At 34.1% G+C, this 19,115-nt stretch overlaps 1 protein-coding gene across 1 annotated transcript; it reads right to left on the bottom strand.

Moving 5' to 3' along the window:
* Positions 1-2,370: 2,370 nt before the first annotated feature.
* On the bottom strand, positions 2,371-17,275 carry LOC111502934 (uncharacterized). Its single transcript, XM_074181093.1, has 5 exons — positions 16,469-17,275; positions 13,030-13,472; positions 12,144-12,151; positions 10,509-11,356; positions 2,371-2,920 (listed from the first exon to the last, which is right to left on the bottom strand). The coding sequence occupies exons 1-5, from the start codon at positions 17,252-17,254 to the stop codon at positions 2,474-2,476; spliced, it is 2,532 nt and encodes an 843-aa protein (XP_074037194.1). The 5' UTR covers positions 17,255-17,275; the 3' UTR covers positions 2,371-2,473.
* Positions 17,276-19,115: the final 1,840 nt, after the last annotated feature.

The following is a 19,115-nucleotide window of genomic DNA, read 5'->3' as shown; positions in this document are numbered from 1 at the left end:
GCAGGGGGCGACAACTGTTTAATGGAAAAACAGATTGAAATCAAATTTTAAACCACTGTTTTGTTATTCAATACTTCATTCCCACAAAATTCTTGAGGGAAACGGCTACATATTTGAACTTTTTGAATGGTATTTATATTTTCATATCAATTAGACAATTGAATAACTTCGGACACGTTGAATACTGGGAATTCGTACATTGCTTTAATTTGATAAGAATTGAACCGAAACTATTTAATCTATTAGTCTATTTATATATGTGAGATCAGTGAGATCTGGTTCTGTTGTTAGTGCAATAATTGCTAGGTTCTATTATCGTTCTATTAAATTCATTGTTTTGCCAGAGTTGGACTCATTCATTTATAAACGAATATTTCCAATCTATCAAAACTGTGAAACTTGACTTTTATTTTTATTTTTGCATCAAATGTTTTTGTAATATTTTTGAATTCTTAGAAGTAATTAGAATTTCACTGAAATAAGGAATTTGTTGAATTAGGTCGTCTGCAATCAATAGTGAAAGTTAGCTCAATAATTTTTGCTGTTGGTATTGAAAGTTGTTGAAATTCTTATAGAAGTTTCCTAAGCCTTATACCTTTCTTTGTTTCTTCTTCATTAGTCATGAATGCAATTATATCTTACCAAATGTCTGTGATACGAAAGGGCCTTCTCGGCTTAAGCAAGCAATGGTCGTCCCAGTCCATAAAAGAAGCGATAAGCATGTAATGTCGAACTATAGAGGTATTGCTTTACTATCTCCATTTTCGAAAATATTTGAAAAATCATATCAAAACAGACTTGTGTCCTTTTTAAATAAATACAATATCGTATCTGACAACCAATATGGGTTTCAAGTAGGCTTGTCAACTCAGGATGCCATCCTTTCTCTACATAATCATGTATTATCAAACTTCGACAACGGTGAAAAATCACTTAGTGTTCTTTTCGACTTGACACGGGCGTTTGATACCATACATCATGGTCTTCTTCTCGATAAACTGTTTGACATGGGCGTCCGTGGTCCAAGTCTGAAATGGATTGAAACCTATTCAACTGGTCGTACACAGGTTGTTAAAGTTAGGCTTCAGACTGGGTCATTTGTCTCTGAATCTCGAAACGTTGTTACAGGTGTGCCCCAAGGTAGTGTTTTGGGGCCTACACTATTTATTTTATTTGTTAATGACCTTTCAAAAATTTATCATCCACAGTGCTCTATATAATTTGCTGATGACACATCTTTTACTGTCAGTGGTTCGGAATGTAAAACATTGTCAGTAAGAGCAAATGATGCTGTATGCAACATGCAAAATTATTGCTTTAAAAATGGCTTGATTCTAAATAATCTTAAAACCAACACCATTCTCTTTACAATTCAGGAAACTGATTGTAGTGTATTGGTTAGGTCTGAGATTAAAAATATTGAACAGGTAAACTATAAAAAATTTTTAGGAGTTTTTATTGATTCCCAACTCAATTGGAATCATCATGTTGATTTCATACTGAAGAAATTAGCGACACACTGTTTCGTTATAAGGAATCTGCGTAATTTTGTGTCTATTGAAATTCTTAAAAGTTACTATTATGCATATGTTTACTCTGCCCTCAATTACTGTATTATTTGTTTTGGCAACTGTAATAGAATCAGTGACTTATTAGTTTTCCAGAAAAAGATTATTAGAACAATTTGTTTTAAAAAACCACTCGATTCCTGTAAAACACTATTTGCAAAGTTGAATATATCAACTGTTACTTGCATGTATATTCTTAATTGCGTAATCTACGTTAAATCAAATTGCTCCAAGTTTCAGAACAGAGATGATACATGTCTTCTTTCGGGCTTCATCCTGAGAAAAAACTAAAACATTTTAATTCCTAGTCATAAGTTAGCCAAGGTCACTAATGGACCTCATATCATGTCAATAAAACTGTACAACAAGCTCCCAATATCCATTAAAAAAATAACTAGTGTAAAGCTCTTTAAACAAAAAGTTCGGAAACTATTATGTGAAAAGGTATTTTATTCGCTTGATGAATTTTTTCAGTCTGATTTGGAATTTTAAATTTTAATTTTTGTATCCCTTCTATGGTCTAAATGTTATATAGTATATCTTATAATTATGTTGTTTTATGATTGTGACCTCATTGTAATTGTACTGAGTAATGTGACTTTTTCCATGCCTTCCCTAGGTCTACGGAAATAAAGATTTTTTGATTTTGATTTTGATTTTGAATCCTGTAGTTTTCGCAAGATACTTGACTAAAATGAATAATAACGTTTTTGAGTAATACCAGTACGTATTAAGACCATCATATACCAAAACTTTTGATGGGATCTACAAATGAATAATCTTTTGTAATGAAAAACACATCCCTAGGTGGGTGTTGATGACCTTTTACTGGAATTTGTCAAAACTATAATTACATTGTTGTTTTTTACAAAACAAATAGGCTTGAAAGTCAACCTTAAAATTCACTATTTGTTGTCCAAGAAATGAAAATAGTGCCACACTACCCCTTTTATCCTATCATAAAACAGCGTGTCGTCCTCAAACTTTATATTCTTGAATATATCAACAAAAGTGTTTTCATCTCCCACATCTTCTAAAGAGGGCGCTGTTTCTTGGTCGCAAAGAAACATTCTCAGTCCGCTGCTCACGTTGACCAGTCCAAAAATGGAATATTTTCTCCAGTGACTCTTCAAGTCGGAATAGGAGAAGATTTCCTCTGGATCACTTCCCAGTTTCTTCAAATGTTCGGCAAGTGAGTTGTAATAAAAGTGCAGAAGTTCTTCGAAGCGCTCCAGTTGGGTTTTGGAACAAACGGCGTACAAAAAGTAGGACAGGTCGAACACAGGTGACCGCAGGGTAGATAGTTGGAAGTCAATAAGGGCTACTGCTGAGGGTTTATCTCTGGAGTCTTCCTGGAACATGGAAAAAAGACGTTCTTAGCAACATTCACTGGCGAAATTGATGGAAATTTATGATAGATGTATTTGAACAATATTGTAATAAATTTACATAACAATTCAGAAGGCCTCAACGCGTTTTTTGCTACACAATAACTCATTGAGATATGGCTACTACTATCTTAAATGATTCTCAATTGCATCAAGTCAAGATTATGATTATATTTACTTTGCAACTTTGCGAAGCTCTTGTGGGTGATTATGTACAACAGCATTTACCTGTCAACCATGTATATTATTTCCGATCATCAACATGGTTTCATGAATTATAGATTCACAATGAGTAACTTGGCTGTTTGTGATCAATCTTTATGTGAAACACTTGACCCTAGAGAGCAGGTAAATGTGGTTTACACCGACTTCTCTGAAGCTTTCCATAAAATAAGTCATGCGATTCCTATGCATAAACTTCCTGGTATTGGTTTCAATGAAATCTGTATTGAACTTTCGAAATCATATCTTGATCAGGGGAAGCAGTATGTCTACTATAATAGTTTCTCTTCAAATATTCCTTTTGCCGCTAGGGGAGTCTCTCAAGGATCTAAGCTTGGGCCATTACTTTGTTTACTATTCATAAATGATCCATGCAACACATTATTCTGCATTCTGATCGATGTTTGCAGATTATTTGAAGTTATGAAGATAAGATGACTGTACTAGATCGCAACAGAAGTTGAACACTGATGCACCGTCTCAATTCAAATATTTCCAAATACGAAATTGTACCAGAAAATTCAGTAAAATACAATTCGCATACAGTATCAATGAATCTATTTTGGATAGAACTAACACTGTCAGGGATCTAGGTGTTCATTTTGATTATCAATTTACTTTTGATAATCATATTAATTTTGTATTTCATTAGATCTGACTTCCATTGTTTAATATGATTTAAATTGTTTTGAAATACGGTATTATTAGTATTATTATCATCGTGGTATTAGCCAGGGGAGCAGTTGTTTTCTGACAGGTGTCACTCCATTAACCTACAGTGTAGGTAAGTCGAGACTGGCTTGAACAAATTGTTACTTAAGTTAAGTCTTCGAGTATGCCCCCTAAATAAATGTGGAGGTGTATACTTTGTTTACCAGATGGAGCGATATTACGATTTGTTTGTTTATCGTTCGCTTCAGCCTTGTTCGAAGAATGATACTCTGAAAGGAATTCAATTTTAAATTATGAAATATCATCAAGTTTAGGTTGATGATGGCCACTAACTTGCACTGACGAGAGGCCAAATAGCTCGAAACCGGTCTACAAGTGTGCTCGTTCCTATAATTGAAAACCGATTCCAGCAGTTGTATCGCCAACAATATATACAGGAAAAACTTCTGTGAAGATTCCAGCACTGACCGTTTAGATATAATTCAACATCCTTCGTGGTATTAGCCAGGGGAATAGTTGTTTTCTGATAGGTGTCAGTCCATTAACCTACAGATAATTTGATTCATAGGCAGTATCCAAGTAAGCCCACTCAATTCGTGAAGTCAAAACAATGTTATTATTGTCTTGATTCGTTTCATGAATAATTTCAACAAAGTATTTCATACAATAATTTTTTTTTTAATCCCAGAACATTTCCGAGAGCCTTGTATCCACAAACTACAGTCAACATTGAAGTAGTCGAAACAACTCCATTGTTTTTTGCTAATCTTATCAAGGAATCCGTCTTTGAATGGTAATTACGAAATCTAAATTGCATCCTATTTTTATTTCACGCAATCTTGCTACGTCATTCGCGAATATTGAAGTGAACAGTTCATGTTAACGTTAGTATTTTCCAACAAATGCTTGAAATGGAATGAAAATAATGTAAATATTCTTGAAAAATATATTTTTGAGGTGTTTTGCTGAAACTGAATGTTTCGAAGTCGAAACTACCTTGAATTGTTTTCTCTTCTCCGAGAAAAAAGTCAGCACATTGGAAAACTCTTATCTACATAACTACATTCGTATATGAGCACAGCCAGTATCAGAATGATATAAATATGACATAAATATGATCGTTTCATACAGAACATCGAGAATATAAAACCATATGTGATACGTTAATTGCGAAAAATGAATCTTTCTATATTTTTTTACCACTTTTACTGCAGTGTCCTCCTATAAAGAAATTTTCAAACAATGAACTGAAAATAATTGATAATATTAGCCCTAAAATATCTAAACATCACTCTAGGTAATAACAGAGGTACTTAGCTTAATTGAGTACCTGAATTTTGTTCACCTGTGACAATGTGGGTACGCTAATTTGAAAACCTGTGAGTAAACTAGATCGATTTGATAGTTTGGCAGATTACATCGCGAATGCTTATACTCATGCTTATGAATTATAAGGATTCCAACCGTTGCTTGCAAAGTGCAAAATTACCCTATCGTTTATATTCGGGAATTTGTTTCGAGAAATGTCGACCACATTGTCCTACATAAACACTATTACACTCCGGACACTTGAGCTTATAAACTCCAGATTTTTTCAAATTGTCCACCTTATTTTTGGCATTGAAAAGGAAATCAAATAACCTAGCATGTGGTCTGAATGCCACCTCCACATTGTTTTATCTGAAAAATCCCGCAATTGTCTCTTTTCTTTTGATTGTTTGATCTGGGGGTATATTAAGTAAATTTGAGGCTTTGTTTTCTGAAAAACTTCTGGATTGAGTCATGATAATCTCCTACCACGTAGTAACGCTACATCCATCAATTTGCGTTAATTGCGTTTATGTTTCCAAATAACTAAATATATCATTTACCGTACTGATGAAACATGTGTCAACACAGGTCTGCAGTTTGCATATTTTCTGAGTGCTTCGTCCATTAATTTTTCCTGTCTTCGATTATATGATTATTCGTGTTGTTTCTGCAACCAAGTGTTGCCTAACCTTGCACTTGGTTATACCGTACTGATGACAACTAATGACCCAGAAACACGTGTCTGCGGTTTGCATATTTTCTGAGTACTTCGTCCATGAATTTTCCCTGTTTTTGATTCAACATATAGAGATAATTTTTTTGGACATAGCATTCAAAAAAGGAGCAAACCAAAGGCGGGTGTTTCGAGCTTGTGGTACATCATCAGTATGTTACAGCCATGTGGAAAGATGGACAACACTTGGTTGCCAAGAGAAGTACAAATGCACGAAGTCATCAGCAGAAACCAGCCGAACATTTGCAAAACAGCTTAGGTATTCACACTAAAATTATATAATGAAGAAAAAAGAATTGAAACTTTCTATGTATTCACCACTTTCATTTGTAACTAACAACGTTACTGCAGTTTCGTCCGATAAGGACATTTTCAAACTTACACATTAATGTACATAAAAAGTTTCAATTCTCTTTTCTTCATTATGATTTCCTACCACGTAGTAACGGCTACATCCAACAATTTACAATTATATAAAATTTAAATTTCGAGGATTTCAGATTGGACTCCAATTAATTGATGAATATACCTGAAAACAGGTTAATACCTTGGGTAATAGGAGTGGATCTGGATTATTACCTCGGGGACCGCCGTATGAGCCTGTAAACTGATAGTACTTATCGCCTCTGCGAGGTACGAACTAGATTTGAGAGATCAATTATGATACAAAGAACAGAATTATATTATTTTTTCGTCTATCCCAAAATAGTATGATTTGGCAAGTGGGGTTTTGTGGTGGAGGTTGTCAAATGCCTTTGTGAAATCTGTGTCCAAGCTCAAGTTGCAAATGATTTGCAAAGGTTTTGCAAAATGCAAGTACAGTCCTTGATTGAAAAGTTTGGAAGGAAATATCAAGTTATACGCGGATGACACAACATTGCTTTATTTTTCTAGTGATACTAAAGAAGTTTACAATAACATGAAAAATGGCATTTTATTGCTAACTAACCTCTTGGTTCAATTATCATTAATTAAGTTTGAATTATTAAGTCTTCTTTAATATTGATAACTAAGAACAAAATCACAAACGAAGAGAATTTGGCTGTTAACAACAAAATAATTAAATATTGTCAGAATCACAAAATTTTTAGGACTTTACATTGATGAAAGTCTTTGTTGGAATACTCATATTGAGATGTTAAAAAAGAAAATCGGACCAATTTCAGGAATATTATTTAGGATTAGAAATTTTATACGATTAAAATATTTCAAATGTATATATTTCTGTTTGGTATATTCAAATCTACAATATTTAATTCCAATTGGGAACAGCTAATTTATCAATATCAAATTCTCCCAAGAGACTGCAAAATAAAATAATAAAATGTATATTCAAATTACCAAACCTTGAACCTACGTCAAATTTATATATATCACGTGATCTTTTAGATATTCAATCTATTTTTCAATTGAAAATTCATTTATTTTGTTAGAAAAAATCACAAATATTCGAATTTGGAATTCAATCAAATAAATACCATCCATGACTATAATACAAGACAAGCAAAAAAATTGCTGGATAAATCATATCACTCAAAATTTGGGGAGAAATCAATATTCCATTTAGAAGTTAAAATATATAATAAGAAATTGAAAATGAATCAAAAATCAAAATTCAAATCGGAATTGAAAAAGTTTCTGCTTTATTCCTCTAATTAAAATTCTGATCTCCATATTACATTTTTTGTTTTCAATTACCATTAGGGGACCCTGGGGCTGGTTTTAACAGGGGTAAATACTAACAGCGTAATTACATGGAACCTATTCGACTTACCATGTTAGTTCCAACGCACTTTGTGCTTACGAATACGCGCGAACGTGTCTCGACCTGTCAGTTGCCGGCCGAGCGTCACGGGAGCAGGTTGTGTCAGACGCCTCCAATTTCACAGGTAAATGAACTTTTTAACGTGTTTAATTTTTTGCATTACTTTTTAAATATGTATCGTAAAAAATTGGCTTTGGTATTGCATAAATCTGTATTTATTGTATTTTTCATTAATGTTAAAGTTTTAATCGAGAATATAACCGGTAAAAGAAAAACTATAACTTTGTGCAAAATGGGGTCGTGGGGTTGGTTTTAACAAAATGCACGGGGTAGGTTCTAACGCGTTAATATTTGCCCCGCACACGGGGCAGGTTTTAACAGTTGAAAAAATTTAAACGTAGGTAATATTGTTCTTACTGTTTCTATACGACGAGGGTGCAATTTTGATACCAAATGTGATCCCATTTAAAAAATGTTAAGGTTATGGCGACAATGTTTGACGACCTCTGTGGTTGAGTGGTTAGCGTGCCGGCTTTCAAAGCGCTACTACTTTCATTTCCTCCACACTGTTCGCACAAGCTGCAGCCATTAGATGTGGGAATTTATGGGCCCCTGAAGAATTACGTTGCCAGACTACAAACTATTGGATGATTAACAATCCTGGAAAGACGATGACTATTTATGACCTGCCTGGTATTGTAAGAGAAGCATTTCCGTTGGCTTTCACCCCGAACAATATTGCTCACTCGTTTAGAAAAGCTGGTATCTGGCCATGCAATGAGTTTGTTTTTGGCGATGACGACTTTGCTCCGTCTTTCGTAACAGACCGGCCAATGCCTGTATCCCAGCCGAATGACAACACTAATGCAGCGCCTGTTGAGTCTAATATCACGATTCCCCCGAATCAACAAAACGAGGAAGACATTTTAAGTAATCCATCGCCTTCATTGCTGCAAACTGAGGAACAAGACGAATTAACACCAAAGAGTCTCAGCCTAACATTAGGCCTGGAACCGTCCTTGATACCAGAAATCGAAAGAAGCATGCCTAATCTTGATATCAGCGTAGGTGCAGTAATTGAGGAAATGTCAAGGAGTCCAGTTCCTGGTACATCAACTGCAGAAAATGAACCAGCAGTGACGTCTCGTCCAAGAGATTCACCAACATTCTTTAGTCCCGAAGCTGTACGGCCATTGCCAAAAGCGGCCCCCCGCTCTAAGTCTAATCGAGGTCGCAAGCGAAAATGTGCGATCTTAACCGACACTCCGGAAAAGAGTGCTTTAGAAGAAGAAGCTAAGCTAAAGAATAACAAAAAGAAATCTACTGCGAAAGTAAAAGTCAATAAGGAAAAGCAAAGAGTTAAGAAACGTAAAGTGGAAAAAAAAGAGAAGAAGTCCAGTAAACAGCCTAGGGATAGAGTGAAAAAGAAAGTATTACAAGAGAGTTCAGAAGACGACGATGATGAGGATGAAACCATTTGCTTAGGCTGTGGCTCATCATATTCTGAAGATATATCTGGTGTGGACTGGGTTGAATGTATATCCTGTAAACAATGGTCGCATATAACTTGCATAAAAGGCGATGCAGTTGCTTATGTTTGCACAAACTGCAACTCAGATTCCGATTACGATGACTAATTTTTATCACTGGTTTGAAGACTGACTAATGAGTAGGTTGAGTAAGACTGATTAGAAAGTTTCACTGTTATAACCAAAGTTGTACCTATGTTGATTTATTAGAGGAGTAATGTTTTGTTATTTTATTTGATAAAGATAGATTTAGTAAGTTTTAAGTTTATTACACATGTTTAAACGGCAAGGAGCCGAATTTCATTTTATTTGGATTTTTAATGATCATTTGATGATCAAACATTATTTTTTGTTCTCTGATTTGAGTAATGCTGATTAAGTGAGTCAGTTTAACTATATAATTTAAGTTTTCTGTTTATTTTATGAACGGTAAGGAACCGCATTCAATTTTATTAGTGTTTCTAATAAACATTGAATATTATTTTGTTGTTTATCTTAACTAAAATCCCATTCCCAACTACATGTTATTTCTTACCCCCGCTGTTAAAACTTTCCCCAGCGGTGTTAAAACCAACCCCAAACCGGGGGTAAGATCTAACAAGTGACTTGTTTGCCAAAACTCGTTTTTTCTCAGATATGGTAATTATTATATACATTTTGTTGTACTTTACGTAAAGCTCATTAAATTTTGCATCATTTACCAAAAAACCATGTTTTTTGCTAAAGTAGTTTAGAAAATATTACGCTTAATTCAAAATTTGTTAGAACCAGCCCCCGTCTCCCCTATAATTTGAAAATATATATATATATATATATATATATATATATATATATATATATATATATATATATATTTATATGTAAATATATATGTATATATGTGTCTGTATTTATGTATTTATATATTTATGTGCTGTATATTTACCCGATATTTAATATTGAAATAATTTATTTAATCATTATTTTAAATTGTATCCCTGTTATAAACATTATTGTTTCTTGGGAATAATAAAGATTATTATTATAAATATCGTTAACACCACAAGTTGCTAAATTTTAAATTTTTTAGAACAACTCTCCCTTCCTCTTTACTCAGTGAAGGAATGAAGATTATGAGGTTGTTAGATACAACAGACCTTGCTACGTCAGAAGAAATTGCTATAGCATTTATTATGGCTACTGGATGGTCAACTTGCTTCTTGTACAGTACGCCAAGAGTCTGAGAACCTTTTTTTGTTATGTATGCAATTCTAGAAATTTGAAAGGTCTGTTTTGATCGAACATTCCAAATGAATAAGTGGAATGTAGAAAAATACTCACCTCATATCTGAACAAAAAATTATTACACCAGCAATCTCCGTGTGTTACAACAGACTGGGACTCTTCAGCGTTGAGTGCCTCCATCATCATCACCTGCGGACCCCTCTTCAACAATTTCGCCAGTTTTTCATGAAGACCATCATCGCCGTTTTTTCTGAACATCTCCAGGATGACATCTCTAGAATCATCGAGAACTTTGCCAACAAGATCGGTTCCCAAGATCTTACCTGGTGTATCATGAAGCTTCGACGCCAGATCATCGAATATCTCTTTCTTCTGATGCCGCATGGCAAAAGAGAGAGCATGTAACTTTCCATACTGCTTCAGTATCGCCTTGCAGTGGTTCAGATTCATAGGTCGTTTTCTATCGTGGTTCTGGTATCCTTTTTTCTTCAAGTCCTCTAGGACTAAGACTTCTGTGTTTCCAGAGGTAGAGGAATAGAAACACTTGGCGACGCAATCGAACGAATCGGTAATGTGTTTTTCCTGTTGGAATTTCTGGAAGGCAGGAATGACAGCGGTATACAAGAGTATCTCATTTTCAAAAATCAGGTCGACAGGAATGGTTTTTCTGAAATTTGCACTGGGTTTTGCGTGTTTCACCACAAAGTACAGCCGTTTTGGTACATCATTTTGAGTGGTTCCTTCAACTTCAACGAACAGAATGTCGCCTAGAAAACCTTCACCCTTTTCGGTGCCGCCGCGTATCACAACTTTGTAATTCTTTAAATTTTCTGACACCAGAAATTTCTCAGCCCAACATTCGACCTGAGTATATGTGGCCATAGTTTTGCTTTTGTTACATCGACTGATTCGTGAAGCTGTACACTGGGTACCTACATCAGTTCACCAGTTTTATCATCTCTAATGCAATATCAACATTTGACAGAGGTGGGTTCGCCCATTCAATCAGTTTGGAAATTCGAATATAAGGCAGATGCTCTGCCGGTATTAAAGAGAGTGCCACAAGGATCTATCCTTGGGCCCTTGCTTTTTAGCTTGTATATTTGTGACTTTTATCTGTCCGTGAAAAAATGCAATATACATCACTATGCAGACGACACGGAGTCATATTTCTCCTTTTCGCCTGGCGAGTCTACATCTGCTCTGTCGCATATTAATAACGATCTCCAAGCCATCTTTGACATTTCTACTGCCCATAAGCTCAAGCTCAATTCAGACAAATCCGCAATAATGATGTTCGGAGCTAAGAAGAACAGAGAGCTCACCAACTCTACCTTTCAAGTTCGCATCGAAAACGATTAACTTCCCTCCGTGGACGAGATAAAAAATTTAGGATTGTGGTTTGATTTGGATCTTTGCTTTACTAAACATGTCAGCTATCTGAACCAATCTTCTTATAACGTTCTCATACAGCTTTTTCCTAATCGTGATTTGCTCAACACAAACTTAAAACTTGCGACAGTATTTATGGACCTGCTTTAAAACAATCGGATGCTCTCCGACTAGCTATTCAGAATAGCTGTCTACGTTTCTCGTTTGGTATTCGGAAATATGACCATATATCCCCAGCAATGCAAAAATCAGGATGGTTAAATGTTGAGAAACTTAGAACTCTACACCTTCTTACCAACACACATAAAGTGTTGATAACTGAACAACCTGATTACTTACTGAAGAAGCTTAAAACATTATCTACGATTAATAGCTTTACTACAAGGAACAGTTCAGTTCTAGTCATCCCCAAACACAAATCTTCCATCTTCACCCGCTGCTTCTCGTATAATGCACCCAAATATTATAATCAACTACCCTGCGAATTTCGATCATACACCATCATAAACTTTAAAAAAAGACTGAAGACTTATTTATTTCATTAGCCTCTTGTCCGTTCCCGACCTTGGCATTTCTAAAATGAATTTTCTAAAGTAAAGCAATAACTAAAATTTTTTGATATTGTTAACTCGACTTGTGTTCATATTATTTATCTATAGTTTCTCCCAGGTTGAGTTGAAAAACAGCCTTGGCTGATACTCCGCCTATTCACCATATACTGGAAGTTTTTTTTCTTTGTTTTTGTTATTGTTCCTGTATACTGTTTTATTTTATTTTTGTCTTTTTCATTTGTATTTTTATGGTGAATAAAGACGTATTATTATTACTATATGTACATTCACAAAATAATCAATGAACATTTTTATTAATGAATAACCTTTCTTAACATTATCATATCAGTATACATGAAATGTAAGTAATAATTTAAGCTTTTGTCAAGTTAAACAATTTCAAAATTGAATAGTTCAACAGAGATTAGTTTCAGTTATCACTTCTGTTTTTTCTAGTATATTATCAAGAAACATCTAGTTATTAGCTTTCAAATCAAAAGACAGAAAGATTGAAAGACAGTCTTCGCAGTTACCGCCGCCAACCACGAAAAAAAATAGCATTCCATATAGTGGTGAATAGTTATATTTATTTTTTACCATTTTCTTTAAAACTGTCATCATTCCGACAGATTTTTTTCACCACTTCAATACAAATTAACTGAAGTATCTGTCACTAATTTTTTTCTATAAAATCAAAATAATGCCAGATCACTGGTTTTATTCTCTCGTAAAATGGCACCTCGTCCAATGGTACATCCGTAAATAACTCCATGAAATGTGTTCCCTCCTCAATGCTGCCTAAATCTGGTGCATTTTTCTTGTCGCAAAGAAATATTTTCAACCCTGTACACGCGGTAAGGACCCCGTAAATAGAATACTTTTTCCAGTGTATCTTCAAGTCGGAATATTGAAAGAGCACTTCGGGATCGCTTCCCAATTCGACCAAGTGGTCTGCGAAGGTGTCGTAGTAGAACTTCAGCAACTCCTCAAAAGATTCCAACTCCGTTTTGGAACATACGGCGTAGAAAAAGTACGAGAGATCGAAAACTGGTGATCGTGTTGCAGACATTTGCCAGTCCAATATTGCCACTTCCGATGGGTTGTTTTTGTCAAGACCCTGTAAGGAAGAAAACGCATGTTCATGCTAAAAATTTATGAGACTATCATGTATAGTTTTAAAAGAGAAAATCTTGAAAAAGTTAATACAATATACGACTTGCATATTCCCTAACCTAATGTCATACAAAAATTGGAAAGAAAAAAGTCGTTTTCGAAAATATATTTGCCAAAAAGATATAAAATTCCAGTACGGCTTTCATGAAATTGGATATGTACCTACTAATTACTACTCGTGTATTCCCTAATCATATGCCGTACAGAAAATGGGAAAAGGAAATAGGAAAAAAATTAATTTTCTGAAATGTATTTGCAAAAAAATGAATATTCCAGTACGGTTTCCATGAAAATAGATACTAATTACTACTTGTATATTCCCTAATCATATGCCATACAGGAAAAGGGGTAAGAAAATAGAAAAGAAATTATATTTGTGAATATATTTGCAAAAAAATGGATATTCCAGTACGGCTTCATGAAAATAGATACTAATCACGTCTTATGTATTCCTTAACCACATGCCATACATAAAATGGAAAAAGAAAGTAGAAAAAATGTCGTTTTTGGAAATGTATTTGCAAAAATTATGGAAAATTCCAGTACGGCTTTCATAAAATAAGATAGCAACTACGATATGTACATTTCCAAACCTAATGCCATACAAAAAATGGAAAAAAAAAATTAAAAAATGTCATTTTCGAAATTGTATTTGTCAAAATGATGAAAAATTCCAGTACGGCTTTCATAAAATTAGACATCTATTGCGACTTGTATATTCCCTAACCAAATGCTATACAAAATATGGGAAAGGCAAATAGAAAAAATATCATTTTTGGAAATGTATTTGCAAAAAATATGGAGAATTCCAGAACGGCGTTCATGAAATTAGAGACTCATTACAACAGATATATTTTCTTACCAAATGCGATACAGAAAATGAGAAAGGAAAATTGAAAAAATGTCATTTTAGGAACTGTAGTTGCAAAATGATGAAAAATCCAGTACGGCTTGCAAAAAATTAGATAGTAATTACGACTCGTATATTTCCCAACCAAATTCCATACCAAAAATAGGAAAGGAAATAAAAAAATTGTCATTTTCAGAAATCTATCTGCAAAAAACATTGAGTATTTCGGTACGACTTTCATGAATTTAGATACTAGTTACGATTTGTATATTTTCTCACCAAATGCCATACAAAAAATGAGAAAGTAAAATAGAGAAAAATCTCATTTTCGAAAATGTATCTGCATGAAAAATGGAAATTTCAGTAAGACTTTCATGAAATTAGATACTAATGCGACTTGTATATTTCTTAAACAAATACCATAGAAGAAATTGGGAAAGGAAGTCATTTTCGGAAATGTATTTGCAAAAAAGATGGAAAATTCCAGTAGGGCATTAATGAAAATAGATACTAATTACTACTTGTATATTTCCTAATCATATGCCATACGAATAATGTAAAAAGAAAATATAAGAAAATTTCATTTTCGGTGATGTATTTGCAAAACAATTGATATTCCAGTACGGCTTTCTTGAAAATAGATACCTACTGATCACGAAGTATGTATTCCTTAACCAAATTCCATATATAAAATGAGGAAAAAGTAGAAAAAATGTCTTTTTGGAAAGCAAAAGTGATGGAAAATTTCAGTACGGCTTTCATGAAATTAGTATTTTATTTCAAACACAATCATTCATTTGGTAATGCCGAACAACTCAGATGGTACACGAACCGTACACGAATAAACTATTCACTTTTTTGCCAATATTCTTCAAATAACTTGCCGATTCTATTTTCGAAATTGAAAAAAAAAAGGAATCGAACGAATGTGCCATCATCCCAACTTTTTTTATTCATTTATTAAATTTTTCGAGAAGGTCAAATTGGATATTGTTATGAAAAACCGAATTGGATCTAATTCGTCGAAAAAACTGTTTCGGTTGAAACACCGGTATATTTTTTAAAGAATATGACATTTACAAAAAGTATTTGACATTTTTTTGTGAAGTTATAAATACAACAAATTAATTGATCTCAAGTCAGTTGCTGAAGAATGCTTTTCACATTTTTTTTCTATTTTTTTACTGCTGAAGTTATTCTTTTTATCAAATGACACTTCAAAAAATAATGAAATGAGGATATGATGTGAAAGTAATGGATCAACCAATGAACAAATTTCATTAAATCACATTTTTAACAAACTTTACTGAAAAATCGAACCAGAAACACAGTGTCGGACTCAACCGACCTTCAGAGTAATTCAGCTTGTGCTTTCCTAATAGTTTTGAAGATCATACATTAAGAAGTAAGTTTTTGTATTCATTTGAAAAGGGCTCATGTATGCTGAATATCTGACTATGAGCTGATTTGTTCACATGGGTTATGTTGTTCCCAGTATATCACCTTCATTGCTCTTGCTTGATGCAACCATCACGAAACTACTTCGTGATGGTTACATCATCGTGATGTAACCATCACGAAGTAGTTTCGTGATGGTTACATCAATCAAGGGTCGAATAGGCCCACTCACTCCGGACCTAACCTAACCTTTCTTCACATAATCTCAAAGCTCTGTTCACTAGGGTGTTGATGACGGTTCGTTTCTCTTTTGGAAAATGGTTGGATCCATTATGTAGGTATCGATCTGTTTGTTTTTTTTTTATTACAGAAATTGCGCGGAAAATCAGCACTATAAATGACATGGCACAAATGAGAGCTTCAGTTTCAGTTGATACCTCAAGAAGAGTACTTCGACCAAGCCACTGAAGATGACTGCCGCAGTTGCAGTCGAAACGTTTGGAGATTACCACGGCAAAACCCGGAAACCAACCAAAACATTGACGCCAGCCGTGAAAACCTACATTCCTATGGGACTAATGGGATTATTGTATTGTTCAACTGAATTCTGAGTCAATATCAGATTTCAACTCATTCAAAACAGTGAAACTCTGAATTATTCAACAAATAACATTCACCACATTCAAACCTACCTCATATTTAAACATAAAATTGTTGCACCAAGGATCACCATGATTTATAACATTCTGCGGTTCGTCATCTGTGAAGAAATCGTCATTGACTTCTGTATCGAGTGCTTTCCACAGTTTTTCCAGTTTATCGTACAACTCCAAATCGCCTTTCTTCTTCAACAATGCAGAAACAAACTCTTGCGATTTCTTCATGGAGGAAACTGTCGCAGGGTCGTTCATGAACCACTTCATGGGATCTTGTATATTGGTCGTCAGGGCAGTAAATTCATCCTTATTTTGATCCCTCAATGCAAAGGAGACAGCGTGGAACCTGCCTAGTTGCTGCAAAATCGTCTTGCAATGAGTAGAGTCCATTGGTTTCTTTCTGTCATAATTTTGAAACCCGGCTACTTTGAGGTTTTCCAGAATCAGGACCTCCGTGTCTTCAGAGGAAGAGGAATAATAACACTTGGCTATACAGTTGAAGACGTTGTCCACTCCTCTGTCCTTCTGGAATCTCTGGAAAGCTGGAATCACAGTAGAGTACATGAAGATTTCATTTTCGAAAATGATATCCACCGGCATAGCTTTCCTCATGTGCTCATTGATTTTAGCGTGCTTCACCACTAAATGCAGGATCGAGGATTTGTTTTCTTCGCAAATCCCTTCAACCTCGACAAAAATTATGTCACCGACGTAGCCCTCATCTTTTTCCGAGCGCCCTGTGATGTTTATTTTGTAGTTTTTCAGATCTAGTTTCTCTATGGATTTTTCGACCCAATTAACTATTTGAGATTCGGATGCCATGGTCGAAACTTTACTAAATATTAAGTGCCAAGTATTGTTGCATGTTTGAATTGCAGGAAGTGAGCAGTTTCAAACAGCTGTAATCAATCTTCAATTTGTTAGGGCCGGACTTTTGCCAAGGAACCCACAACATAAACAAGCGGTTGAAGTTCGAATGATGCAGGTGGAGTGTTCTCCTCTAGGATCGTATCAAAACAGAAGTTTCCCATAATTTTTGTATGAATGGAGAATTAGAAAGATATAAAGCTCAGCCGGACATTTTTAAATGCCCTACAAGGAAGTTTGAAACAGTCCTCGTAGGACGAAACTGCAGTAACGTTAGTTACAAGTAAGGTGGTATACTACATCAATCAATAATAATAATAATAATATTCATTTCTTTGGTTGAAAAGTACAGTTGACAGAAGTCAATGTACAATAAACAAAGAAAATACCAATTATAAAAGTAAAAGTAAATGTAAAAACATATAAATGTAAATAACTACATGTAACCATATTATAAAAGTCAGTCCAAATAATATGTAACCATATTATAAGTCAGTCAAAATAATATAAACAACACAATAACACAAACAGTGATAAACATCTATATAAAAATATGAATGTAACTCGTCATAGACCATAAAAAAGCCAATGAAATGTAATCAACACACAATTTCTCAAGTATTTTTCAAGTATTGAAAGTAAACACTTTAACCAAATGTGCTAAAGCTCAAGGTCTCAGGTTAGTTGATTGGTTAATTCTTGAATCGTTTAACAAGTCCTTTGAAGTAGTATTTTTTTCAGCTGACTTTTGAACACATTATTTGGGGAATTCTTGAGAGATATTGGAAGCATATTGTATAATTTACACCCACTATACTTTACGTTTTTTTCATACAAACAAGTTCTATGAGCGTTTGGTACGATTAGATCTTTAGAACGAGTATTGTGGTTATGATTTGGACGAGAGGACTGACACTAGCCTCTAGTATGTAGGTGCTGGCAACTGTAAGAATTTTTAGCTGTTCAAAAGCATCTCTACATGAATCACGTTACCCTAGCTTAGGTATTATTCTAACTGCATATTTCTGGAGGAGAAATATCCTTTTAACAGAATCACTCATACCCCAGTTGAGAATGCCATATCAAAGGTGTGAATGGAAGTTAGCATGGTACAATGTTAAGAGTATACTAGAGCTGCAGTGGTTTGACATGAATCTAATAGAATAGCAGCTTTTCTTCAGGCAATTGTTACATTGGAAATTTGCGAAGAATAAAGTCATTACAAGAAATAAACAAGAACCCTACAAAAGATTATCTTGTCCATAGGGATTAATGTTGATTATTCACTTATCTTAAGGTTATTATGTAGGGTTTCTCGACTAAGTGAGATTAACATGATTCATTTGCTTTCATAGAAAGGGATAGCTATTAGCGGAAAAGTCTATAATGTTTAAAGTTTGGTTAGTAGGTATATAATGTACATTAAAGTATAAAAGTTATAAAACACATTTCACTTAATGAATATTAGCAATAATTTTACATATATAATGTATGGTTATAGTAACTATAAATCAGAAGTCACATCAGTTTTTTTTATTTTTTTTTTAATATATTTAGAGACAAAAATTATACATATATACATTGAGATTGGTAATTCAGTCAATTTATCATTCCCAGAATTGAAGAAGTAGATGATACATGTGTACACATATACACACATATATATTTCCTGTTATGATTGGTGGGAATTTCTCATATCATTAAGATCGCGTATTTTCATTCGATCTACGCCCGTGATGTATTTCTTCAACCAATTTTCAAATGAATATATATCTAATGTGTGTAACAGCATTTTAAAGTGCCTCTGGTGTCTGCG

This window comes from Leptinotarsa decemlineata, unplaced genomic scaffold (assembly GCF_025532065.1).
Source record: "Leptinotarsa decemlineata unplaced genomic scaffold, Ldec_3_MD MMD2_tig00026307_RagTag_RagTag, whole genome shotgun sequence".
In the NCBI taxonomy this organism is placed as follows: Eukaryota; Metazoa; Arthropoda; class Insecta; order Coleoptera; family Chrysomelidae; genus Leptinotarsa; species Leptinotarsa decemlineata.
The sequence above is the reverse complement of the archived record's forward strand: the minus strand, read 5'-3'. Positions and strand labels throughout refer to the sequence as shown.

Excerpts from the sequence above, each read along its gene's own strand:
- LOC111502934 (XM_074181093.1), bottom strand. The coding sequence starts at position 17,254 with ATGGCATCCGAATCTCAAATAGTTAATTGGGTCGAAAAATCCATAGAG. Across the intron at positions 13,473-16,468 it reads ATTTTATGTTTAAATATGAG|GGTCTTGACAAAAACAACCC; the intron begins GTAGGTTTGAAT and ends TCTTCCTTACAG. Across the intron at positions 2,921-10,508 it reads ATTTTTTGTTCAGATATGAG|GAAGACTCCAGAGATAAACC; the intron begins GTGAGTATTTTT and ends TCCATGTTCCAG.